At 56.3% G+C, this 24,981-nt stretch overlaps 2 protein-coding genes and 1 long non-coding RNA gene across 5 annotated transcripts; 2 read left to right on the top strand and 1 right to left on the bottom strand.

Moving 5' to 3' along the window:
- The first annotated feature begins 5 nt into the window (after positions 1-5).
- Positions 6-1,442, top strand: LOC129485792 (uncharacterized). Its single transcript, XM_063642415.1, is given in 4 exon segments — positions 6-134; positions 449-628; positions 631-1,029; positions 1,032-1,442. Coding segments are annotated over 4 exon segments (750 nt in total). The 3' UTR covers positions 1,074-1,442.
- HSF1 (heat shock transcription factor 1) lies at positions 1,302-24,927 on the bottom strand. Of its 3 annotated transcripts, XM_063643075.1 has the most exons (14): positions 24,588-24,883; positions 9,038-9,257; positions 6,759-6,867; positions 6,239-6,375; positions 5,935-6,059; positions 4,604-4,679; positions 4,471-4,532; positions 4,252-4,348; positions 4,017-4,153; positions 3,609-3,890; positions 2,282-2,387; positions 2,115-2,180; positions 1,975-2,041; positions 1,302-1,904 (listed from the first exon to the last, which is right to left on the bottom strand). In XM_063643075.1, exons 3-14 carry the CDS (start codon positions 6,787-6,789, stop codon positions 1,699-1,701), a joined length of 1,392 nt encoding a protein of 463 aa, XP_063499145.1. In that variant the 5' UTR covers positions 6,790-6,867; positions 9,038-9,257; positions 24,588-24,883; the 3' UTR covers positions 1,302-1,698. The 3 variants fall into 3 exon arrangements, with proteins under 3 accessions (XP_063499145.1, XP_055143634.1, XP_063499144.1); XM_055287659.2 differs by lacking the exon at positions 9,038-9,257 and having other exon boundaries at positions 24,588-24,927; XM_063643074.1 differs by lacking the exon at positions 9,038-9,257 and having other exon boundaries at positions 1,302-1,896; positions 24,588-24,906.
- Positions 6,811-8,883, top strand: LOC129486944 (uncharacterized). The gene is made up of 3 exons (XR_008659151.2): positions 6,811-6,886; positions 7,547-7,690; positions 8,109-8,883. It is a non-coding gene; the product is annotated as an uncharacterized lncRNA (long non-coding RNA).
- Positions 24,928-24,981: the final 54 nt, after the last annotated feature.

Here is a 24,981-nt window from a genome sequence, read left to right as displayed (position 1 = left end):
GCAGGATGGTCAACTTGCACCCACTGTGCTCAGCTTCAGCTCGGGAAGACGTCGCCCTGGGTTTGCTGGAAGTGGGCTCCAGCCAGGGTGGCCCAGGGATGGGCAGTCCACAGGGCCTTTCTGGTGTGGGCCTGGTGAGCCGAGGGGCTATGGTACACAATGGCTATGTCCATGGCTATTTGCCTTGGGGCAGGGCTTGGTTTGGCAGCCTCTTTCCTTCACTTAGAACCTGGGCAGCCAGGTGAGCTGGTGGCTCTCAGCTGCCCTCCATGAGGTTGGGGCACCCCGATCCCCAGGCCTGCCTTGCCCTCTGCTCTTCTGGCACCAGGCTGGGCAGTGCAGACAGTGCAGCCCTGCAGCCTTCAGGACATCTTGTTCCCAGGCCCTGCAATCCACCAAGCTGGATAGATGGGGGCCCCCCTTGGTGGTAGCAGGAGGTCAGGGGTAACCCCAGGGCTCTGCTGCTGCCTTACCTTGCTGGGATGACTGCTTGATTAAAGACCCCAACAGTGGACCAGGCCCTGGTGTTCCCAGACCTGCAGCTATGGCGCAACAAGGCAGGTGTTTGAGGCGGCCCTGCATGGGGTCCCAGGACTGCACCGGGGGCCTCATCAGCAACCTGCTGCACTGTGGTGGTGTGAGGGGAGGGTGGGCCACCTTGGTATCCTCCCTCTATCCCACTGGGGGCTGGTGGGCCCTGAGGTGGAGGCATCTCCTTGGGCCCTGCTGAGGATGGCAGTAGTGGGTCAGCTCCTGGTTGGGGGACTGGTGTGGGGCCGACTCCTCCATCCCACATAGGCTCCTGTGCCTCTCCCCATCAGTTGGCCAATGGAGCTCCAGAACAAGCTGTTGCTGCCAGATAAAGCAGCAAAGCCTGCTCCACTGCCCACCCCAGGCCCCCTTCCCTTCCTCCCACAGGCTGAGTGGAGAACCCTAAAACTACGGGACAGGCTCCCGTTGCCTGTGCCTACACAGGAGGGTGCTGGCTCTGGCAGGAAGACAGCGTGCCTGCCCTGCATCACCTGTCCCTGAGTGCAAACACCTTGGGAAGGGGGTTCCTGGTGGATCTCTGACAACCAGAGACCTCCAGGGCCAAGCTGCCCACTCCTGGTCCCTCAATAAAGAACTGCGAGCAAATGCTTGTCCTGTGGAGTTGGGCAGGCATGGGGCTAGCTGCAAGCATCTGTCTTCCCCTAGGAGGCCACTGCAGCCTGGCCCTTCTGTGCCCTGGGCCCCTCCTCAATGCACCACCACCAACCACACCACCCTGGGACAGAGGAAACACATGGGAGGCCACAGCATAGAGCCTGTCTGTTTATAGATCTCTGCCTGTCTCATCTGTCCATCCACCTGTGTGTATATATCTGTATATCTCTATTGAGCGGGGAACGGGACAGTTGTGTAAAAATTCAAAATACAATTCTGACTGTGAACAACCTGCAGGGTCAGTCCGGGTGTGGCTGTGAAGCCCCAACCAAACCACAGGACACGGGGTTGGAGGAAGGCAGACTGGCAGGCTGGGGTGACCCTCCTGACCAGAGGTGCTGCCCAGACCCAAGCCCCTGTTTGTCCTACTGGGGCTATGGCGGCCGACCCACCAGTGTCCAAGACCACGAGGCTGCCCTGCCTCCCCAAGACCAGCCCTGCGCTGGGGCTGGGGACGGGCAGGCCATGGCTGGCCCAGCTCCTCCAGGGTCTCTAGGAGACAGTGGGGTCCTTGGCTTTGGGAGGCTCCGAGCCTGTCAGCAGGGAGATGGTGGGGTCCTCTGCGAAGCCGTCCCCTTCGGAGAAGTAGGAGCCCTCTCCCAGCTCAAACAGCACCGGCAGGTCGTTGCTCCCGGTGTCCACGGAGCCGGGGTCCAGCAGGAACAGCGGCTGCGCTGTGTAGTGCACCAGCTGCTTCCCTGCGGGGGTGGGGGTGTCAAGGCGGTGGGGGGTCGGGGGCAGAGATGGGGCTGGTGGGACTTGGCTCACCTGAATCCGGGCTGTTCTCTGCCTCGGGAGGCCTGGGGGGCTCCTGGGGAGACAGGAGCTCTTGGATCTGTGGGGTGGAGATGGTACTGTGAGCGTTCCTGCTGGTCTCGTTCCCCCTCACCCCCCACCCGCCTACGCACACTGGCCAGGCTGCTGTCAAGGTCAGGCAGGCTCATGTCGGGCACGGTCACCGAGGGGCTGAACAGCTGCGGAGGAGGGAGGGGAGTCAGAACAGCACCCGGGGGGCGGGGTGGGGCGGGGCGGGGGGGCGGGGTGGGGCGGGGCGGGGGGGCGGGGCTCGACTCACGTCCAGCAGGGCACTGGTGTCCACGCTGAAGCCGTGGCTGCTCAGCATGGTCTGCAGGTTGTCCAGGTTGGAGTCCATAGCATCCAAGTGGTCACTGAGCTCATTCCTGGCCCGGAATAATGGGGTAGCTGAACCTGTGCCCCAGGCCCCACACCCCAATGCCCTCCTGTGGGAGAAGGGCTCCCCTTGACTGTATCCCCCAGGCTGTACCCCCGTGTACGCCTGCACAGGCTGGAGGGGGCAGCGCATTCGAGGACGGCCTGGAAGGCGGTGGAGGCTCTGTGCCCCGCAGGGGTGTGGCTGGGCCCATGCTGGGCATCCCTTCGCCATGAGGGCCTGGAGGCCTTCGTGGCAGTGGACCCAGGAGACAAGGGGCATATTTAGCTCTAGCACAAGGATCAGGGATTTCAGTTTTCAGGGTTGGTGAGGTTTCCTGTTGCACTGGGAAAACGGCTGGGGCTGTGCTCAGTGTGTGGGTGGCTCAGTCCTTGCCCTGTTGCTGCTGTGGGGATGAGACCCACGGTCTGGTGGCTGTGACCAAGAAAGCCCTAGGCCACGGGGCACACCTGGGCCATGGGACAGGCAGCCAGGCTGGGTCCCGGAGGTGCCCTGGAGACCCCGCCTAACAGGAAGTGCAGTCAGCACCGCAGTCTGGATCCTGCCAGCACCAGTGGCCGTGCCAGACCAGGGAGGCCCGTCCCTGTCATCCCTGTCACAGGCAACGACCACAGGCCCGTGGCCAGGGGAGCCATGATGACACTGAGCCCCCGCCACAGAGGGGTCCCGGCCACTGCCGCCCAAGCCCGATGCTCATGCCCGGCCAGGCTGGGTCTGGTCCACGGCTGTGTGGGAGTGGCCCGAGCTCTGGCAGGGCCCTCCTCCCTCCCCAGTGGGGTCAGCGCTAACCCTGGCTGGACTCGGCCATGCGGAGAGGAAGAGGGGCAGGGGAAGAGGTGGGTGACCCCAGACATCAGTGGAGTGCAAGCCAAACTGCAAGATACAAAAATAAGAGCCCCCACTGCAGGCGGGGGCTGGGCCCTGCTCATCTCCTGCCATATGTCTGGGCAGCACGACCTGCCAGGACCCGTGGCCTGTGGCAAGGGTGGCTGAGAGCAGGGCCCAGCAGCCTGTCCGGACACGCCGTTGGTTTCTGTGGTGTTTGGGACCGTGGGGTGATCTGGCTAGCACCTGTCTCCCTCCCCAGCCCCGAGCTCCGAGGTTGGGGGTAGGGTCCTGCCTCGCCAGCTGCCCTGCTCAGTCCACTGGGACAGTCTGAGCTGAAGCCCAGGGCTGTGCTTCCAGGGGCTGTGGGTGGGGCGGCACTCACTTGTCCAGGCAGGCTACGCTGAGGCACTTTTCAGGGGTGGAGGTGGGCGGGGGTGAGGGAGGCCGGCCCTCGGTGTCCGTGTGGCCCCTGGCGTCCGTGAGGGCTGTGGCGGAGGCGGGGGCAGGTTCACTCTCCCGCAGGATGGAGTCAATGAGGGCAGTCGGGGACAAGAGGGTGTCCACGGAAGATGGGCGCCCGGGACTCGCCTCCTCTACCCGGGGGCTCTGAGGCGGGCTGGGGGGCTCCTCCTTGACACGCACCAGGGGGCTGCTAGACAGGGGCCTGGACACGAGGGGGGCCACGTTAGCTGGTGTCTTGGCCAGCCCCACCTCATCCCCAACTCTGCCCTGGGCCCACAGGGGCTCGCCTCGTTGGGGGACAGGATGGCTGGGGTGATGCGGCCCCCACCTCTCGTCTATGCTCCCGCCGGGGGAGGCCACGGGGCTGGCAGGAGCCAGCTCGGTGATGTCGGAGATGATGGGTCCAGAGCTGGCCACAGCATCGGGGGCATAGAGGCTGGAGCTGCTATAGGCCGGGGAGGGGGCCTGCAATCAAAGGCAGGAGGTCCATGCAGCGCCGGCAGGGGCAACCCACCCCGCTGCCACCTGCATGCCTGGGCAGGTGCCCTGTCTCCGGCACTCACCGAGTAGGGGCCCGAGCCGTGGACGTGCTCCAGGGAGAACTGCCGGCCGTACTTGGGCATGGCATGTGCTGAGCCACTGTCGTTCAGCATCAGGGGGCTGCGGGGAAGGGTGCAGGTCAGCCACCACCCCCCACCTCGGGGTACCCGGGGCACAGCTGACAGAGGAAGGGAATGGCCCTGGGCCCCGGGTGGTGGATGCAGGTGTCCCCAAAACCTCACATCTTTCTCTTCACCCCCAGGATCCGGTTTGACTGCACCAGTGAGATCAGGAACTGAATGAGCTGTGGGGAGAGAGGACACAGTCACCCCGGCCCTTGTGGGGCCCCCGCCGGCCCTCTGGCCCTGCCCCCACCTTGTTGACGACTTTCTGTTGCTGGGCATGCTTCTGCCGAAGGCTGGCCACCTCCCGCCACAGAGCCTCATTCTCACTGCAACAGACCAGGCTGGGTCAGTGGGGCCCAATCCCATGAGCCCCAGGGCTGAGGGAGCCCCACAGACCCTCCCTGTTCCCCAGGCAGGAGCAGGGGTAAGTGTGACCATGTCTGGCCTGGCCCACCCCAAGATGAGAACTTTTGTGTGGAAGGACTGGTGGCCAGGGCTTGCTGGTCCCACTGCCCCTCCCTGCCGGGGACACTTGGCGTCAGGTAGGGTGTTGGGGATGGATCCATGCCAGCCAGGTGCATCCGGATCCTGGCATCCATCCTGGCCAACACCTGGAGGGCTGCCTTGGACACAGGCCAGGAGCAGACCCTTGGGCCGCCCTTCCAAGGCCTGAGAAGCCAGGTTGAGTGAGGGTGGTTCTTCAGGCTGCGACACTGGCTGTCCCGTGTCCTGTAGGTGCTCAGGGCCCTCGCCAGGCCTGAAGTGGCTCAGAGGTGGCCCCACGGGGTGGGGAAGAGCTGACCCAGCCAGGTGAGCGGGGCCATGAGCGCGCTCCTGCTGCTCTGGGAGGCTGGGCCCTGTGAAGCCTGTGAGTCTTCCTGGTAGGCCAGGTCCACGTGGCCGGACTCCAGGAATCACAAAGCCGGTGGCTCCTGCTGGACTCCATGCAGGAGAGTCTGAGGCCAAGGCCTCCTCCATGACGTGGGGGTCAAGAGCGCCTACTGCACAGAGCCGAGGATGCCGTACTGGCATTGGGGTTCCCGCATGCCTGGAGCCCCAAAGTGGACGTGAGACCTAAGCTGGCCTTCCGAGGTGGGCTTGCCTGTTGCTCAGGTGCCACTGTGTGTTAGGCCCCTGCTAAGGTTTCCCCAGAGCCGCGGGGTCCCGGTGAGGAGGGGATGGGGGGCTAGCTCCATGGGCCCAGGCAAGTGTGGGGCAGAGGTTCCAGGAAGGGCCTAAGATGGGTCTGACCCCAGGCCTGAGGTAGGTGGGATGGGTCTGCTGTGCCGGGCTTGTCCTCAAAAGTAGGCTGGTGGGTCCCGTCAAGCTCGGAGCCAGGCAGAAGCCGATGGCCCAGAGGGCGCTGGGGATGTGCGGAGCAGGGGACCCTCCCAACCCCCTTCTGCACGTGGAAAACGGCTGGCCCCAGAGCTGTTGCAGCAGCCACGGGAGGCGGGGCTGGGGCAGAGGCCCAGGGTATATCTGCGTGGAGTGGGAGGGTGGACCTGCCCCCACAGCACCCGGGGCCTCCTGGTGGGCGCCAGGACCCGCTGCGGCCCACAGTGCTGGTGTGGGACCTACTGCTTCATGGCCAGGAGCTTGGAGTCCATGCACTCCTGCTTCCCCTTCATCAGCTGCACGTCCGTCAGCAGCTTGGTGACGCTGTCCTGGCGGATCTTTATGTCTTCACTCTTCAGGGTGGACACCTGGATTCCCGAGAGGACAGGAGTCACTGGAGCAGCCTAGGAGCTTGGCAGGCTCAGGCTTGTCCACTGCAGCCAGGTCCCTCAGGAAGAGGCAGGCTGGGGTGGGAGCTCTCAGGGCGGGGCAGGCGGGGAGAGCTGTGGCAGGTGAGACCGGGCCAGGGTGCAGGGCCAGCACTCACACTGGTCACTTTCCTCTTGATGTTCTCAAGGAGCTGCTCCTGGCCACGCAGGAAGCATGGGTGCTGGAACTCTGTGTCGTCTCTCTCTGGCTTGACCAGGCCGCCCTGCTCGATGTGGACCACTTTCCGGAAGCCATCTGCAGGTGACAGGGAAGGGGGAGGCTCTGCCTCAGGGGGGGACCAGAACCCTTGAAGAGTGGCCACTGCTCCAGGAGGCTGCGGCGGGGCTTGGCCACGGTCAGACCCTGCCCTGCCCCCTCAGAGCCCATGCCTGGGTGGCCGGGTGGCCTTGGTCTAAGGGAGACCCTGTGTCCCCACAGGGCTCTCCGTGCCCAACACACGTGGAGTACAGCTCCGGTTTCACGGTTCTTCCCTGGGGACCCCAGGTTCATACCCACAAGGACCCTCCCTTGGCCAGCACAGGAGGCCCCGTCCTTCATCCACAGGGTCCTCCTGCTGGGGTCCCGCCGTCTGCAGGTCTGCCTCCCGCACCCCTGCGCTGCCTGGAGGCAGCACTCACACATGTTGAGCTGCCGCACGAAGCTGGCCATGTTGTTGTGCTTGAAGTACTTGGGCAGCACCTCCTTGGCAAACTGGCCCTGGTCGAACACGTGGAAGCTGTTCCCGCTCTGAAAGGGAGACACATGGGTGGGTCACGCGTGGTGGTGAGGGGCAGAGTGCCCAAGCCACCCCTTCCCCGGGCTGCCCCTTCAGGAACGCAGGCAGTGCACGTTCCACCTGATGGGGCTGGGGCCATGGGAGGCCCAGGGGCTGGTGGGAGGCGAGTTCGTTCGTGGGACCACCTGCCACACGGGCCTCATCTGTGCAGCTGACTTGCATCCTCACTGTGAGGCCCAGGACTGGGCAGTGGGCAGATGCGGGGCCTTCCCCACAGTCGGGAAGCCCCTCCCCAGGGGTTCCAGAGAAGGCCACGTTTCCACTCACAAAGCACCTACCACACTCTGGCCACGCCCACGGGATGGGCGTTTAGCTTTACCCCGGGGTTCCAGAGAAGGCCACGTTTCCACTCACAAAGCATCCGCCGCACTCTGGCCACGCCCACGGGACGGGCATTTAGCTTTACCCAGGGGTTCCAGAGAAGGCCACGTTTCCACTCACAAAGCCCCTGTTTAAGCAGGACATTTCCCTCAGGAACAGTGAAGGAAATGGAGCCCTGATTTCATTACTCCCGAGGAAAACACAGTTGCATTCAGAAATCCAAATTCATTCTTGTTTTGTGACGTGAGACAAGAAATAGAGACAAACGCTGCATATACTCGTTCTCTTCCATTTCCCTCCTGAGCTCAGGCCCAGAGCTATCAGGAGGAGCTGGCGAGGGAGGCATCCCTGTTGGCCGTGGCTGCGGTGGCTCAGAGGGGCCATCAAAGGCTTAGGGGACAGCGAGAAGCCCACATGGCGGGGAAGGGGGGCCTGAAGCAAGGCCAGAGAGAGGTGAGGGGTGTCGGCATAGGAAGGGTCGGCTGACCCAGTGAAGAAACTGGTGAAGGGCAGTGGGGCAGGTTTCTCCCTGCCAGGGAAGGGAGCTGCAGATGCAAACAGGGAAAAAGCCAGAAAGACCCCTGTGGTGTGGCACTAGAAGTGGAGAACCGCTTTCCAGCATAGAGAGATGTGAGATACACAGGGACGTGCATGTGTCAGGGAGGGAAGCAGTCATGGAAAGGACCCCAAGGCAGCAGGAGAGAGACGGCAAAAAGCGCCAAGACAACTTTCCAGAACTCTGAAAATTAACCAAAGAATTACAGTAGCATGGGGAGCATTTATTCAAGAAAAACAGCTGAATCTTAGTAAGAACAGTGGGCTTTGTGAACTTTTTTTCTTTTCTGAGACAAGGTCTTGCTCTGACGCCCAGGCTGGAGTGCACTGGCACCAACGTGGCTCACTGCAGCCTCCGCCTCTCAGTTCAAGCGATTCTCCTGCCTCAGCCTCCCGAGTAGCTGACTACAGGTGCCACCAGGCCCGGCTAATTTCTGTATTTTTAGTAGAGACGGGGTTTCACCATGTTGCCCAGGCTGGTCTTGAATTCTTGACCTCAAGTGATCCGCCCACCTTGGCCTCCTGCAGTGCTGGGATTACAGGTGTGAGCCACTGTGCCCGACCAGGCTTTGTGGCATTTTACATGCCCTATTCCCACTCCCTCTGCAGCCTTAAAAACCAACAGCTGCAGTCCCCGTGGGAACCAGCATCCTGGCAGCCGCTGCGGAGTGGGCCAGGGCTTGGGCTCCTCCAGGGCCCCATTCCCAGAGGACTGTCAGCATCTGACCTAACAGTCCACTCCCAAGGCTGTCTCTGATGTGACTTGAAGCTCTCCTGAATAAAAAAGCTGTTTGCCGAGGTGTGCTTGTTGAAACCTTTGGAGGTGATTTTTGAACGCTGTGGCTGCCTGAGGCAGTGCCTGGCAGCTAGGGAGAAGGAGGCGCTACTAGGGGCTCTGAAAAGCTCTGAGATATTCCAGGACATCTCGCAGCCGTGTACACGGGTGAGCTGTGCCCATGTTCAGGAAAGACCTGAGCCAGCCCCGAGCTCTCACTTCTGGCTGACCTTGAGGATCTGCGTAAGCAGGAAGTCAGGCATACAGTTGGGTTGTCCACTGCCTGGCCGAGTGCTGAAGGCGTCACCAACACACACGCAGCCCCCAGAAAAGACGGGAGACTCACTGGCTCCAGGCATTCAAGAACTTTTCTGCCCCATCATCACCTACCTCAGTTAACTGAACAGAGACTGCAGTGGCCATAAACAAGAAAGAACACAACCTTTACAGAATTAGTGCTGAAAAACTACCTGACAGATAACCACAACAAACAGCAGCAATGACAAATCCTGGGGAGGTGGGGGAGTCCGAGCTCCAGGGCTGCCACTCTCAGCCAATGAGAGTTCCAGTTTTCCAGCCGGCTGCGCTGGCTCACGCCTGTGGTCCCAGCACGTTGGGAGGCCGAGGCAGGTGGGTTGCTTGAGCTCGGGAGTTGGAGACTGGCCTGGGCAACATGGCAAAACCCCGTCTCTAGAAAAAATACAAAAATTAAATGGGCGTGGTGGCGCACACCTATCATCCCAGCTACTCAGCAGGCTGAGGATGGAGGATCCCTTGAGCTCCAGAGGTGAAGGGTGCAGTGAGCTGTGATTGACCTACTGCGCTCCAGCCTGGGTAACAGACTCAAAAACAAACAAACAAAAAACTCTAGTTAAAAAAAAAAAATAGAGATATGCAAAGAAACAAGAAGCTAGGGCCCATACCCCATACACAGGAAAAAAAAAACCAAAGCAACCAATAGAAACTGTCCCCAAAGAAGCCAAAACATTGGACATTGGACTTACAAGGCAAAGATTTTAAGTCAATCATTTCAAATATGTTCAAACAACTAAAGGAAACCACATCTGAAGAACTAAAGTATGAGAATGACATCTTATCAGAGAGTATCAATAAAGAGACAAAAATTGTAAAGAAGCACGAAATCAAAATTATGGAGCTGAAGAGTATAATAACTCAGATTAAAAGTTAACCAGAGGGGCTGGGTGTGGTGGCTCACGCCTGTAATCCCAGCCTTTTGGGAGGCCAAGGCGGGTGAATCACCTGAGGTCAGGAGTTGGAGACCAACCTGACCAACATGGAGAAACCCCGTCTCTACTAAAAATACAAAATTAGCCAGGCGTGGTGGCCCATGCCTATACTGTAATCCCAGCTACTCAGGAGGCTGAGGCAGGAGAATTGTTTGAACCCGGGAGGCGGAGGTTGCGGTGAGCTGAGATTGTGCCATTGCACTGGGCAACAGAGCCAGACTCTGTCTCAAAAAAAAAAAAAAAAAAAAGTTGACCAGAGGGGCTTAAGAGCAGATCTGACTAGGAGAAGAAGGAGTCAGCAAACATGAAGATAGGTCAATTGGGGTGGTCCAGTCGGAGAAAAAAAGAAAAAAGAAGGAATAAGAAGGAGAGAAGCCAGCCAGATGCAGTGGCTCACGTCTGTAATCTCAGCACTTTGGGAGGCCAAGGTGGACGGATCACGAGGTCAAGAGATCGAGACCATCCTGGCCAACATGGTCAAACCCCACCTCTACTAAAAATACAAAAAAAAATTAGTTGGGTGTGGTGGCGTGTGCCTGTAATCCCAGCTACTTGGGAGGCTGGGGCAAGAGAATTGCTTGAACCCTGGAGGCAGAGGTTGCAGTGAAGCCGAGATTGCACCACTGCACTCCAGCCTAGCGACAGAAAGAGACTCTGTCTCGAAAAAATAAAAACAAAAACAAAAATGAGCAGAGCCTCAGAGACCTGTGAGACACCACAAAAAGTGTAACACAGCCAGGCATGGTGGTTCACACCTGTAATACCAGCATTTTGGGAGGCTGAGCCAGGCAGATCACCTGAGGTTAGGAATTCGAGACCAGCCTGGCCAACATGGCGAAACCCTGTCTCTACTAAAAATATAAAAATTAGCCGGGCGTGGTGGCTCATGCCTGTAATCCCAGCTACTTGGGAGGTTGAGGCAAGAGAATTGCTTGAACTTGGGAGGTGGAAGTTGTAGTGAGTGCAGATCGTGCCACTGCCCTCTAGCCTGGGCGACAGAGTGAGACTCAATCTCCAAAAAAACAAAAACAAAAACAAACCAAAACAAATAAAATAAAAGCATTAAAATAAAAGACCCTGCCACTCAATCTTTGTATATTGGCCGGGTGTAGTGACTCATGCCTGTAATCCCAGCACTTTGGGAGGCCAAGGCGGGAGGATCCCTTGAGCCCAGGAGTTGGAGACCAGCCTGGGCAACATAGCGAGACCCCATCTCTACAAAACATAAAAATTCAATATCCGGCAAAACTATGCTTTGAAAATGGAGAGATTTCCACTTCCGGAACAGCAACGTGAGGAGCTTCGTGGAAGTACTTCCTGTGAAACAAGCAAAGCTTAAACCATTTAAAGTCTCAAAACTGTCCTAAAGGCATGTAACAGATAAACACGGAGTAAAATCTACTGACTCCTGGTATGAACATTGAGCCTGGTGGCATCTGAACCTCAGCCTCCTCTTTCCCTCTCACCCCAGCTCGCCGTGATGGGTGCTACACTCAGGGAGAGGGGAGCAGGAAGATGGGGACCCTTCTCCCCTCAATTCCCAAATACAGTTTCCTGGATCTCACGGGCTGGGCAGACCACCAGAGTTTCACATCCTCACCGACTCCAAGTGAAAGAGACTAAGTTCCTGGTGCACCTGGCCAAGAAGCCAGGGGCTCCCTTCCTCCACCTTGCCCACGCCTCAGAGAGGAGACTCCACCCCCGCCACAGCAGGCTGAGGACACCCAGGTCTCTGATCACCCTCCCCGCAGCTCCCACCTAATTAAGGCATTTTCTTTTTTTTTTTTTTTTAAGACGGAGTCTTGCTCTGTAGCCCAGGCTGGAGTGCAATGGCGCGATCTCTGCTCACTGCAAGCTCCGCCTCCCAGGTTCATGCCATTCTCCTGCCTCAGCCTCCTGAGTAGCTGGGACTACAGGTGCCCGTCACCACGCCCAGCTAATTTTTTGTATTTTTAGCAGAGACGGGGTTGCACCATGTTAGCCAGGATGGTCTCGATCTCGCGATCCGTCCGCCTCGGCCTCCCAAAGTGCTGGGATTACAGGCGTGAGCCACCGCGCCCGGCCTAAAGCATTTTCAAAACCACAATTTTTTTTTTTAATATAGAGTCTCGCTTTGTCACCCAGGCTGGAATGCAGTAGTGCCATCTCAGCTCACTGCAACCTCCACCTCCTGGGTTCAAGCGGGTCTCCTGCCTCAGCTTCCTGGGTAGCTGGGATTACAGGCATGTGCCACCACGCCTGGATAATTTTATATTTTTAGTAGAGACAGGCTTTTCACCAGGTTGGTCAGGCTGGTCTTGAACTCCTGACCGTAAGTGATCCACCCACCTTGGCTTCCCAAAGTGCTGGGATTACAGGCATGAGCCACTGTGTCTGGCCTTAAAAACCACAAGCTTTAAATACAATTCAGGCTTTCTAGGTTAAAACAGTAGGGTAGAGCACCCATGCTGGGAACGCCAGGCCAAGAAGATCAGAGGCTGCTGTCTTGCCCAGTGCCCAGAGGGGTGGTGCAGAGAATCAGCCTAGGGAGAGGCCGTCCATAAGGAAAGAGCTCTGAAACTCCCGGAGGAAACTCATTTTATTTGAAAGTTCGGCCCAAGATTGCTCTTATAAACAATAGCTCCTCTAAATTAAGAGAAACAAGTGGAACCACAGGCTTGTTCACCTGCAAAGGGAAAGCTATGAAGAGCCCTCTGGGGCCAGAACAACCCTGACTGACTTCAGACACTACCACCGCTCAAAAACCCCACAAAACACGCCCGCAACAATAATCCAGATAGTGAGACCCCCATCTATACCAAAAAAATGATAAAAGAGATGAAATCATACAGGACCCCAGTGGAAACTCTGGAGTAGAATAACCAAAGCGGAACTGCTGGCTGTGTGGTAAACGCTGAATTTCACATGCAGCTCCCAAGCTGCTTTCCAAAGTGGATGTGGCATTTGTGTTCTCAGCAGCACGGGTGAGTTCCAGGGGCTCTGCGCCCTCCCCAGCACCTGGCTGTTCTAGTCGCTGTCACTGAGGTTTTCGTGTGCATTTCTCTGACAACTAATGATGCTGAGCATCTGTTCAAGTGCTTATTTGCTATTTGTCTATCTGTTTTTGATGTATCTGTTCAAATTTTCCGCCTTTTTCAATATATGTTTTTTTGAGACAGAGTCTTGCTTTGTCACCCAGGCTGGAGTGCAGTGGCGCGATCTGGGCTCACTGCAACCTCGACCTCCTGGGATCAAGAGATCCTCCTGCCTCAGCCTCCCGAGTAGCTGGGACCGCAGGAGCCCACCACCACACTGGGCTCATTTTTTTTTTGTAGAGATGGGTCTCCCTATGTTGCCCAGGCTGGTCTCGAACTCCTGAGTGGAAGCAATCTACCCGCGTTGACCTCCCAAAGTGTTGGGATTACAGGTTTCAGCTACCATGCTTAGCCACTTGCCTTTTATTTATTTATTATTGTTATTTTTAGACGGAGTCTTGCTCTGTCGCCCAGGCTAGAGTGCAATGGCGCAATCTCGGCTCACTGCAAGCTCCGCCTCCCGGGTTCCTGCGATTCTCCCACCTCAGCCTCCCGTGTAGCTGGGATTACAGGCGCACGCCACCATATCCAGCTAATTTTTGTATTTTTAGTAGAGACAAGGTTTCACCATGTTGGCCAAGCTATGTTGCCCTATCTGGGGGCAATCCTTCCACCTTAGCCTCTGAGTAGCTGGCACCACAGGCGCCACCACTGTGCATGGCTCTTCTGAATGCTTTTTATTTTTTTTGAGATGGAGTCTGGCTCTGTCCCCCAGGCTGGAGTGCAGTGGCGTGATCTCAGCTCACTGCAAGCTCCGCCTCCTGGGTTCACGCCATTCTCCTGCCTCAGCCTCCTGAGTAGCTGAGACTACAGGCACCCGCCACCATGCCTGGCTAGTTTTTTGTATTTTTAGTAGAAACGGGGTTTCACCGTGTTAGCCAGGATGGTCCCGACCTCCTGACCTTGTGATCCGCCCGCCTCGGCCTCCCAAAGTGCTGGGATTACAGGCGTGAGCCACCGCACCCAGCCTCTTCTGGATGTTTTTAAGATTTTCTCTTCACCCAGCCTGTTCCAGCACTTTGATTATATAATGTGCCTTGATATGGTTTTGGTTTTATCCTTCTTAAGACTGATATTCTTGGATTTATGAGTTTACAGCTTTTCAAAAATTTGGGAAAAATTTTGGCCATATTTTTTTTTTGAGACAGGGCTCTGTTGCCCAGGCTGGAGTGCAGTGGTATGATCATGGCTCACTGCAGCCTCCACCTCCTGTGCTCAGGTGATCCTCCCACCTCAGCCTCCTGAGTAGTTGGGACCACAGGCAGGCACTACCACACCCGGCTAATTTTTGTATTATTTATAGAGACAGGGTCTCGCTATGTTGCCCAGGCTGGTCTTGAACTCCTGGGCTCAAACGATCCCCCCCACCTCGGCCTCCCAAAGTGCTGGGATCTTGGGCAGGAGCCACCGTGTCCGGCCTTTTGGTCGTATTTCTGTATTCTCTTCCCCACTGTTTTCTGGAACCTCAAATACGTTAGACCACATGACATTATCTCCTTGAAGCTTGGCTAAGTTTTTGCAGTCCTTTTACTCTGTACATCACTGTGGACAGTTTCCATTGCTTTTAGTTCAGGAATCTTTTCTTCTGAAGTTTCTCATGTTTTGTTAAACCACTCCGGTGACTCTAAAGAACCACCTTTTTACTTTAGAATACATGCCCTACACCAGTGTCCCCCCATCATTAACATACTGCCTTTGTGTGGTACATTTGTCTCACGAACATTAGATACATCGTTAACTAGGACCCACATTCTATTTAGATTCCTTAGCTTTTAACCCAACCCTTCCTCTGCTCCAGGACATCATCCAAAATCCATCCGGTTGTCATCTCTTCAGTTCCACTGGCTCTGACACCTTTCAGACTTGCCTAGTTTTTGAGAACCTTGACAATTTTGAGGACTCGTCAAATAGTTTGTGGACTGTCTCTCAATTTGGATTTGTTTGATGTTTTTTCATGATTAGCTGGGGTTACGTATGTTTTTGGGAGGAAGATCAAAGAGGTAGAGTGCTGTTCTCATCATCCTATCAAGAGTACACAACAGGCCGGGTGCAGTGGCTCACGCCTGTAATCCCAGCACTTTGGGAGGCTGAGGCGGGCGGATCACGAGGTCAGGAGATTAAGACCATCCTGGCTAACACAGTGAAACCCCGTCTCTCTAAAAATACAAAAAAATTAGCTGGGCGTGGTGGTGGGCGCCTGTAGTCCCAGCTACGTGGGAGGCTGAGGCAGGAGAATTGCTTGGACCCGGGAGGTGGACGCTGCAGTGAACCGAGATCGCGCCACTGCACTCCAGCCTGGAGACAGAGTGAGACTGTCTCAAAAAAAAAAAAAAAAAAAGTACACAACAGTGATACGCATGTCACTGCTGATGGTGACCATGGCCCCGGTGAGGCTGTGCTGCTGGAGGTCTCCACTGGAAAGCTGCTCCTCCTGCTTCTGTGCTCTGCTCTTTGGAAGGGGGTCACTCGGTGCAGCCCAGGCTTCTGGAGTGAGGAGTTAAGCATCACCTTCTCGAAGGGGAACTATCTCAGTAAACAACGTGGAATTCTTCTACTTGGGAGATTAGTTCCAGTGACATTTTGTCCAACTTGCTTCTTTTCTGTATCTTCCATTTCTCAGTCATGTTTTCTTATTTTTTGAGACGGAGTCCGCTCTGTCGCCCAGGCTGGAGTGCAGTGGCGCGATCTCGGCTCACTGCAAGCTCTGCCTCCCGGGTTCACGCCATTCTCCTGCCTCAGCCACCCGAGTAGCTGGGACTACAGGCGCCCATCACCACACATGGCTAATTTTTTGTAGTAGAGACAGGGCTTCACCATATTGGCCAGGCTGGTCTTGAACTCCTGACCTCAGATGATCCTCCTGCTCGGCCTCCCGAAGTGCTGGGATTACAGGTGTGAGCCACTTCGCCTGGCTTCTGTCTTCCTCCCAAGAGTGCTGTGTGTACTCCGTGCTAGCAGGCAGTGGTGTTTCCAGGGTTTGCCTTGTACTTGTTTCCGCGGCATGTGGAGTAGTCTTTCCTCTCCAGCTTATTCTGCGCCACTTCCAAGCTGTGGTTCCTCTAAGGTCTCATGAATGCTCCGTGTATTTAAAGTGGCTTCTATACTCTGGCTGGTGGGAACTGAAATAACCACGGCCCTGTGTGAGTCCTGCTACTCTGTCCCCTTAACACTTACTCTTCCCCTTCAAGTTGCTCTTGGTCCAGCTCCACGAGGTTTCACTGTGCACCAGCAAATCGGATCCAACCCAAGATGCAAGTGGGCTCATGGGCAGAGTGCCGCAGCTCTGGTTTGGGCATAACCCCTTCCTTTCTGGCACCATACCCCACAGATTCTACTGCCTCAGCTTCCCCAGAGGCTGGGTTTGTTGGGTTGTCTGCACATGAGTCTACAAACTGCCTCCACATAGAAAGCCTGGACAATTTTGTGGTTTACCTCAGTCCTCACCAGTTTTCGTTTTCTCTTCTCTTTTTTTGAGACAGTTTGTCGCTCTGTGGCTGGAGCGCAGTGGCGCAATCTCAGCTCACTGAAACCTCTGTATCCCAGGTTCAAGTGATTCTCCTGCCTCAGCCTCCCCAACAGCTGGGATTACAGGCATGCACCACCATGCCCGGCTAATTTTTTTTTTTTTTTTTGTATTTTTAGTACAGATGGGGTTTCACCATATTGGTCAGGCTGGTCTTAAACTCCTGACCTCAGGTGATCCAACCACCTCGGCCTCCCAAAGTGCTGGGATTACAGCCGTGAGCCACCGTGCCCAGCTCTAGTTTTCTAATGTCTGAACATTGTTCAGTGGTTTCTTATGCCTTAAGGGTTAAATCCAAGTTGAACATGTCAGGCAACCCTTACCTTAGGGGCCATTATGAATTTCACAGGGTCTGCTGGTGAACCCATCAGAGAACCCAGTGTCTCATCTTCCTGCCTCAGTGGAACAAGGTTCCTCTGCTGCTGACCACAGGCACCTCTTGGAGGAGTCACAGGTCATAACTGGATATCACGAAAACCTGACACTGGAAATGGGAGGCCCCTGGCTGATGCGAGATGCCACACGCTGAGAAGTGTAGATGTCAGCAAACCCCGCAGCTTGCAGTAAACTTGGAGCCTGTGGCCTCATTTTCCGCAGCACTGTGAAGGACCTGAAATGTGTGTGAGATCCTGCCTGTAGGGACACCTTACATAAAAAGCGTCTGTGTCTCTGAGTATCTTCTCAAAGGGCTCCCTGGCCCAAAACGTGAACAGTGCCGTATTCTACAAGGTGGCCCCATAGCCCAGGCCACAAGCCTCTCGTTCCAGCCTCCTGCCAAGTCAAAGGTGTATCTGCTGACGGGTGCTCTGGGCTCCTGGACTCGGCCGGCCGGCTGTTCCCTCCCTGGGTCCCGGGAGTGTGGGCTTTAGGAGCAGCGGGAGCGCGTTTGTGAGTAGCTGCAGCCCACGTGTGGGGAGCGGGGGCCACCAGGGTCAGGGCATGGAAGCAGTGAGGCAGGCAGGAAGCACGAGCAGGTGCAGAGAGAGTGGCTTACTTTGTGGCCCCGTTCCCTGGTCTGGTTCTGTCCACATCTGAGCCACCTGCACCTTTCTCATAAACACTCTTCTTATTTCTGCTCCGGAGGAGCTTCCAGCATGTTCTCGCCACACAAGGACCAAGAGCAGCACAATCGCCCTCATCTCTCGTCACATTTCGTCACTGGCTGCCGTGCACAAGTGTGGTGGCTACCGCTGCTCACCGTGGCCCACAGGGTCACAGGGAAGAGGCTGAGGCAGCAGCAGCCAGTGCTGCCAGGTGCCTTGAGACATCTGGGACCACCTTCCTTCCTTAGACAGCCTCCCCTCCACCTGCCAGACCTCGAGGAGACCCTGGAGCCAATGGCCCTCGATATACCTGATGGGAGCTGCTTGCTTCCTCTGGGAAGGCACTGTGAGCCCCACCGACGCCTCTCCAGCTCTCCCTGCACACAGGCTGACTCCTCCAAAACTGAGAGACTTCCAGGGCCAGGCTGTCCATCCCTGGTCCCTCAATAAAGGACTGAGCAAACACCAGCCTGTGGGGTTGAGGGGGCACAGGGCACTGGAGGCATCGCCCTCCCGCCAGGAGGCCACTGCAGCCCAGCCCTTCTGTGCCCTGGGCCCCTCCTCACCACATCCCTCCCCGCCCCCCGCCCCCACACACCATCTGGGGCAGAGGAAACACGGAAGGCTACAGCACAGAGCCTTTTAAATTTTTTTTATTTACTTTTTGAGACAGGGTCTTGCTCTGTCGCCCAGGCTGGAGTGCTGTGGCTTGATCTCAGTTCACTGCAGCCTCCACCTCTGGGGCTGAAGTGATTCTTGTGCCTCAGCCTCCCAAGCAGCTGGGGTTACTGGCTGTGCCATCACGCATGGCTAATTTTTGTATTTTTAGTAGAGACGAGGTTTTGCCATATTGGCCAGGTTGGTCTTAAACTCCTGGCCTCATGGGATCTGCCCTCCTCGGCCTCCCAAAGTGCTAGGATTACAGGTGTGGGTTACCGTGCCTGGCCAGAGCCTGCCTTTTATAGTGTTTATAGATTTATGCCTGTGTGTTTCTATTTGTATATCTCTATGGAAGGGGAAGAACACGTGGGAAAATCCAAAATATAATTCTGACTATGAACCAGAAATACCACTCACTCCACAGGTGGCTGGGGTCTAACTAAGAGGGCCGGTGGGGGCCACAGCCCAGCCCTGAGGGCACGGGATGGGTGAGCACTTGCTGAACTATTTGGGAAAGGCACGGTGCCTGGCGGTGAGCAGCAGCTGGACCCCTCAGGGAAGGAGCACGGACTCTGGAGTTGGTTTCACCATGTTCCAGCACTTAGTGAAGCTTCTTCACATCCAGAGCCTCAGTTTTCTTATCTATAAAGTGAAAATTATGCCATCTACTTGAATGGCTACAGATGGAACAGGACAAAGAGCAAGAAGGCTTAAGCTCGTACTATGCACAGAAGCTATATGAGGACAGATGTGTGTCTTCTTTTTTTTTTTTTTTTTCTTTGAGACGGAGTCCCGCTCTGTCGCCCAGGCTGGAGTGCAGTGGCGCAATCTCGGCTCACTGCAAGCCCCGCCTCCTGGGTTCACGCCATTCTCCTGCCTCAGCCTCGCAAGTAGCTGGGACTACAGGCACCCGCCACCACGTCCAGCTAGTTTTTTGTATTTTTTAGTATAGACGGGGTTTCACCGTGTTGGCCAGGATGGTCTCAACCTCCTGATCTCGTGATCCGCCCACCTCAGCCTCCCAAAGTGCTGGGATTACAGGCGTGAGCCACCGCGCCCAGCCCCAGCTGTGTGCCTTCTTATGGCCACACCGGGAGGCACTCTGGTCCGGGCACACATGAGGCCCTCAGACCCTGCAGCACTTCTCACAGCTGCTGCTGTGGGGCCTCCAGCATCTTGGGCCAAATACCAGATCTTCCAGGGTGGAGCCAGTGGGCCTGCTGGGTCTTGGCGGCTCTCAGAACCAGGGAAGCAGGCGTGGCCCTACCTGCCGCGGGAGCTCTGGACACGATCTGTGGCCAGGGTCTGACTGACTGAGCGTGGCCAGGTTGGCTCTGCTTCTGTTAACTCCTCGTGTGCTTATGAGTGGACGCCCTGGCCCCTGCCTCACTGCAGGGACCACTCTGCTCCCAACTGTCCACCCAGAGACCCTCCACAGCGGCCATCTGACCACTGGCTTTCAATGGACCTCTCTCCCGGGATAGGCCGAGGGCCTTGGTGACCTCCAGCTCACTCAGTCTCAGGGAGCCCCAAGCTTTCAGCACATCCTTCTAGAGTCTTTCCTGCTGCCAAAGAGAAGGGAGCTGCACCCATGAGGCTGGGGCCAGGTGAAGACAGAGAAGCATCCAGGAGCCCACATCTAAGGAGGCCCCCACTCTCAGTGCCATCCAAATGCAGGGTGGGTCTTAAAAAGGAATGCCTCAGGGCCAGGCGCGGTGGTTCAAGCCTGTAATCCCAGCACTTCGGGAGGCTGAGGTGGGAGGATGGCTTGAACCCACGAGTTCCGGACTAGCTTGGGCAATACGGCAAGACCCTGTCTCTACTAAAACCTTTAAAAAAAAAAAAAAGCCAGGTCTGGTGGTGCGAGCCTGTAGTCCCAGTGACTCAGCTGAGGTGACTGGATCACTTGAGTCCGGGAGGCAGAGGCTGCAGTGAGCTGCAATCATAGCCCTGCACTCCAGCCTGGGCAACAGAGCGAGACCTTGTCTAAAAAAAAAAAAAAAAAAAAAGTGCTTCCTTAAATTTTGCACCCAGGTGCCCCCTCTGACCTCACCCTGATCCTGAGGCCTCCATCTACCTGGGTTCATTCTAACCTGCGTGACCATCATTCTAGCATTTGTCTGGCACAGGTCATGTGGCTGTGCCTTGTTCTCAGGCTCCTCAGCCAGCTGGGTGGCTCCTGGGGCTGGGACGCCAGAGCCAGGCCTCAGCCTGGAGTCCACAGCTGCCCAGGGTAGCCACAGTTAGCCCTGCAGGGCAGGGGGAAGTACAGCTAGGCCAGTCTCTTTTTAGAACACGATCAGCTTTGAAAACATTTTCTACTCTTGCTTATCAAATACATGTTCACTTTTTTAGCCGGGCACAGTGGATCACGCCTGTAATCCCAGCACTTTGGGAGGTTGAGGCAGGCAGATCACTAGGTCAGGAGTTCGAGACCAGCCTGGCCAATATGGTGAAACCCTGTCTCTATTAAAAAATACAAAAATTAGCTGGGCGTCGCCTGGGCAACAGAGTGATACTCCGTCTCAAAAAAAAAAAAAAAAAAAAAAAAAGAAGTATATATATATATATATATATATATATATATATATATATATTTAAAGTACTTTAGAAAAATATAACTATAAAAATTATCTGGGCCAGGTACAGTGGCTCACACCTGTAATCCCAGCACTTTGAGAGGCCGAAGCAGGCAGATCACGAGGTCAGGAGTTCTAGACCAGCCTGACCAATGTGGTGAAACCCCATCTCTACTAAAAATACAAATAAAAAATTAGCTGGGTGTGGTGGTGGGTGCCTGTAATCCCAGCTACTCAGGAGGCTGAGGCAGGAGAATCATTTGAACCCGGGAGGCAGAGGCTACAGTGAGCTGAGATCATGTCATTGCACTCCAACCTGGGTGACAGAGTGAGGCTCCATCTCAAAAAAACAAAAACAGAACTGTCATCTCACCATCTCAGATGTCAAGATTACTTTTCATACTTCCTTATCTTGTTAATAAAGATGGGACAAAATCATAGCTTGTAAAAAACTGAGATGATGGTGAACCCAGTTCTGAGCCTTCACTTTGTTTTTGTTTGATTCTCCATGCTGTCAAATTCTCTGAAGAGGCTGCTGCCCTCCTGAGTCAGCTGCAGCCCAGCAGGGCCCTAGAAGAGCCTCCGCTGGTGGACAGGGGAGCTGCTGCATGCAGACGAGGAAGCTGGGCTGAGGGCCGGCACCAGGGCATGGGGCAGGGAGGCTGCGGGTCCCAGGTCTCACGGGTCTCAGTTCTGTGGAGCTGCCTGTCAGTCCAGGTGTTCAGTCCCCCAACCCCGTCTTTGGGTCTCAGTGGTACTGGATCCAGGTGTACCTTTGGGATAAGCTGTTGAGAAGCTGGCTGAGGGAGGACCACCCACGTCCATGCCCATGTTCTTGTGTGGATCCCCCAGGATCATAACCTTGTGGCTGACACATTTCCTCTCCAAGGCTGTGCTGTCCTCCACAACTTGCTGGGTCCCCTCAAGGCCCTTGCCTGTGTGGGTGGGGTGCTCATGGGAATGAGGGTCTGGGGGGTGGGAAATCAAACACCACAGGGATGGGCAGCTGCCACAGTGCCCACCAATGGGGTCTCCTGGGCAGTGACCCGGCTTTCTGCCTCCAGTGGCTGCAGTGGGAGTCCCGACCTCAGGCCAAGGAGGGGACGTATAATGGTTGTCCAGACCTGGTCCCATTCCTGGCCAGGCTCAGTAAAGTTACTGGCCAGTTTCTGGGCCTCGGTCTCCCCCAGGTTATTCAGCCTTGAGAGTTAGTCACCATGCCTGTGATTCTGCCTCATCTTCTTGTGTCAAACAGGGAGGGTTTTTCTTGGCAGAATGGTGGTATGACTCTGAGCCAGAAGGAGACTCTCCCAGAAACGGCAGCAGAGAGCAAGAGCACCAGGGCCTTCTCAAGGCCTCCGAGAGCCAGCTGGGCCTGGGCAGTAGATTTGTGGGAGGGTCCCCTGTTGGGACTCTGCCGACAGGGAGTCCTCAGGGCTTGTGTGACTGCTCTCAAAGCCACAGGATGGGATGATCAACTCCTTTCTCCAGGCCAGGCAGCCAGCGCCAGAAAGCTCTGTGGCCCCCTGCACAGCCTGGAGAAGGGCTTCCTTCCAGTTTCAAGTCAGTGTTGCTGTCTCATTGCCATGCTCGCCCCCAGTGCTACGTCCTGCACCAACCATTGCCACTTCATACTGACCAGGTGGAACCAAACACTCACATTCCAGTCGGCTCCCCATCCCTCCCCAGGGAGAACAGATCCACAGGTGGTGCACCTGTGAGTGGAGTGGAGGCTGGCCACGGGCCTCATCACACCTGCCTCCCTTGCTCAAAAGCCCTGCCCAGAACATGCCTCGATCCCAAAAAAGAGTACACTGGGCCCTAACCCACACGCCTCATAATCTTTAAGCAGAAACAGCAAGCAGATTACGGGACAGGACAGATCGTGCTAGCAGGATTAAGCTTAGAATATCCCAGATAATCTCGGGTGCCCCTCCCCCAATGGGGGAGTTATTCCCCTTAACTTCTGAGGGTTAAGGGGAATAAGGAAAAGAAGGAAGGGCTGGGTGCAATGGCTCACACCAGTAATCCCAGCACTCTGGGAGGCCAAGGCGGGTGGATCACTTGAGGTCAGGAGTTCAAGACCAGCCTGTCCAATGTGGTGAAACCCCGTCTCTACTAAAAATACAACAATTAGCTGGGTGTGGCAGCACGCACCTGTAGTCCCAGCTACTCGGGAGGCTGAGGCAGGAGAATTGCTTGAACCCGGGAGGTGGAGGTTGCAGTGAGCCGAGATCGCGCCACTGCACTCCAACCTGGGCGACAGAGCAAGACTCTGTCTCAAAAAAAAAAAAAAAAAAAAAAAAAGAAAGAAAAAAAAGAAAAAGAAAGACGGATAAAAGAAGAAACATGGGAGTATTTCCTCTGCACGAGAATCCAAGGTCCAGAATGAAGAGATGGTGAAATGAAGCCAGCCTCCAGGAAGCCAGGAAGGTGCACGGCGCCTTAATGGGACCTGGGGATGGGAAGGCCAACACAGAGGTGTCAGCAGGACAAACACAAAGTGTTTTTAACAAGAGCAAAGATTTCCAGTCTTCTCTTTATTCCCAAACACTCTGTAGGTAAAGCAGAGCCTCAGTAAATCCAAGAAGCAGAAAACCTGGCCTCTTGCCTGGGGCAGCTTCAGTTCAGACTTTTCTTCATTCCTAACAGCATAAAGAGGCTGTGCAAATGGGAGGCACTCAGCAGAGCCTGAAGAACTCTGGGGTCTTAGCTCCTGGGAGGCCACACATGCTTGGTGGCACCCTGCCTGTCACGGTCCCTCCAAAAGCTCCCAATGATCAGTGGCCTTTCTTTTTTCTTTTTTTTTTCTTAGACAGGGTCTCACTGTTTGCCAGGCTGCAGTGGCGGGATCTCGGTTCAGTGCAACCTCTGCCTCCCAGGTTCAGGGGGTCCTCCTATCTCAGCCTCCCAAGTAGCTAGGACCACAGGCAAGCACCACCACGCCTGGCTAATTTTTTGTATTTTTAGTAGAATTGGGGTTTTGCCATATTGTCCGGGCTGGTCTCGAATTCCTGGCCTCAAGTGATCCACCCGCCTCCGCCTCCCAAAGTGCTGGGATTACAGGCAAGAGTCACCCCGCTCGGCCAGTGTGGCCCTTCTTCAGTCCATCACTTGCCAGCCACAGCTGTGGCTCTGCCCCTCACCGGACACGACGTCACAGCCGGGATGTGAACAGCAGATTCTGATCTCCAACTCCAGACAATCACTGATTTACTTCTGCAAACCGGAGCTGTCCGGTCTTGCAGGGTCGGACCATGTAAACAAGCCTGCTGCCAGGCAACTGAAGACAGAGACACGAATAAAGACGTCCCAAAAGGAATGAAAAACAAATCTCCTCTTGGGAAACCCAGATTTGGGATTCGGAAACAGGCTTGAGATCAACCTGAAGCTTTAGACGTCTTACTTTCTGTTTCCACTGCCTTTCCTGTTCCACTACAGCAACGCCCTCCGCTTCACGTGCCAAGTCCTGACTTTCTCCGAATAGTTGCCGACCCAGCACCCCGTAGGCCGTCCCCTGGGGACGCCGATGTCCTCTGGGGCACAGCGTCCGCTGGCGAAGCCGGGTGCTTGCCCTAAGCGCAGACACTTCCGCAACCGCCCAACAGTTAGCAGAAGCTCAATACAAGAGACGCCCCATTCTCCCCATCCCAGGGAAACTTCGCTGGGGCAGGGGTTGAACCGAGTGTGGGCCTCGTAGCCGCTTTCCCAACTTAAGGCTCTGGGTCTGAGAAGGCTCGGGACCCGCCGCCCTTCTCTGGCGGGGGCAGGGCAGGCTCACCGCGCGTAAGCTGAGGTGCGGCAGGGCCCCTCCCCGCAGCCCTCCCGCGCCGTCCGCCGCGGCCCTGCTCCCTCCTGGTCCCCACGGGCCCCGCGCCCGCGCGCTGCCCTCACCGGGCTCCAGCAGATGAGCGCGTCGGTGTCCGGGTCGCTCACGAGGGTCCACAGCTTGGTCAGGAAGGCCGGGACGTTGCTGGGCCCCGCCGCGCCGGGGCCCATGGGCAGATCCATCTCGGGCAAGGCGGGAAGAGGCGGAGGGAGCGGCCGCAAAGAAGGGCCGAGGGCCGGGCTAACGCCGTCGCCGCGCCAGCCGTCCGGGCCGCGCCGCCGCCCGCTGCGCACACACAACCCCGGGGCCCAGCATGGCCGCCGCCATCTTGCAACGGGCGCGCTCCCGCCGCCGCCGCTGCCGCCCTCCCGCGTCACCCCCGGCGCGAGCACGCAGGCCCCGACCCCGCCCCGGTCCCCGGCCCCGCCGCGCGCCTGCGCTTGTTGGTCCCGCCCCCCC

The sequence above is a fragment of the Symphalangus syndactylus genome, chromosome 7 (genome assembly GCF_028878055.3).
Source record: "Symphalangus syndactylus isolate Jambi chromosome 7, NHGRI_mSymSyn1-v2.1_pri, whole genome shotgun sequence".
In the NCBI taxonomy this organism is placed as follows: domain Eukaryota; kingdom Metazoa; phylum Chordata; class Mammalia; order Primates; family Hylobatidae; genus Symphalangus; species Symphalangus syndactylus.
This window is presented reverse-complemented; position numbering and strand designations above follow the sequence as displayed.

Coding starts and splice junctions, on each gene's coding strand:
- HSF1 (XM_055287659.2), bottom strand. CDS start 24,704: ATGGATCTGCCCATGGGCCCCGGCGCGGCGGGGCCCAGCAACGTCCCG. Junction 2,181..2,281: donor ACACCAGTGCCCTGCTGGAC/GTGAGTCGAGCC, acceptor CCTCCTCCGCAG/CTGTTCAGCCCCTCGGTGAC. Junction 2,042..2,114: donor TTGACAGCAGCCTGGCCAGT/GTGCGTAGGCGG, acceptor TCCACCCCACAG/ATCCAAGAGCTCCTGTCTCC.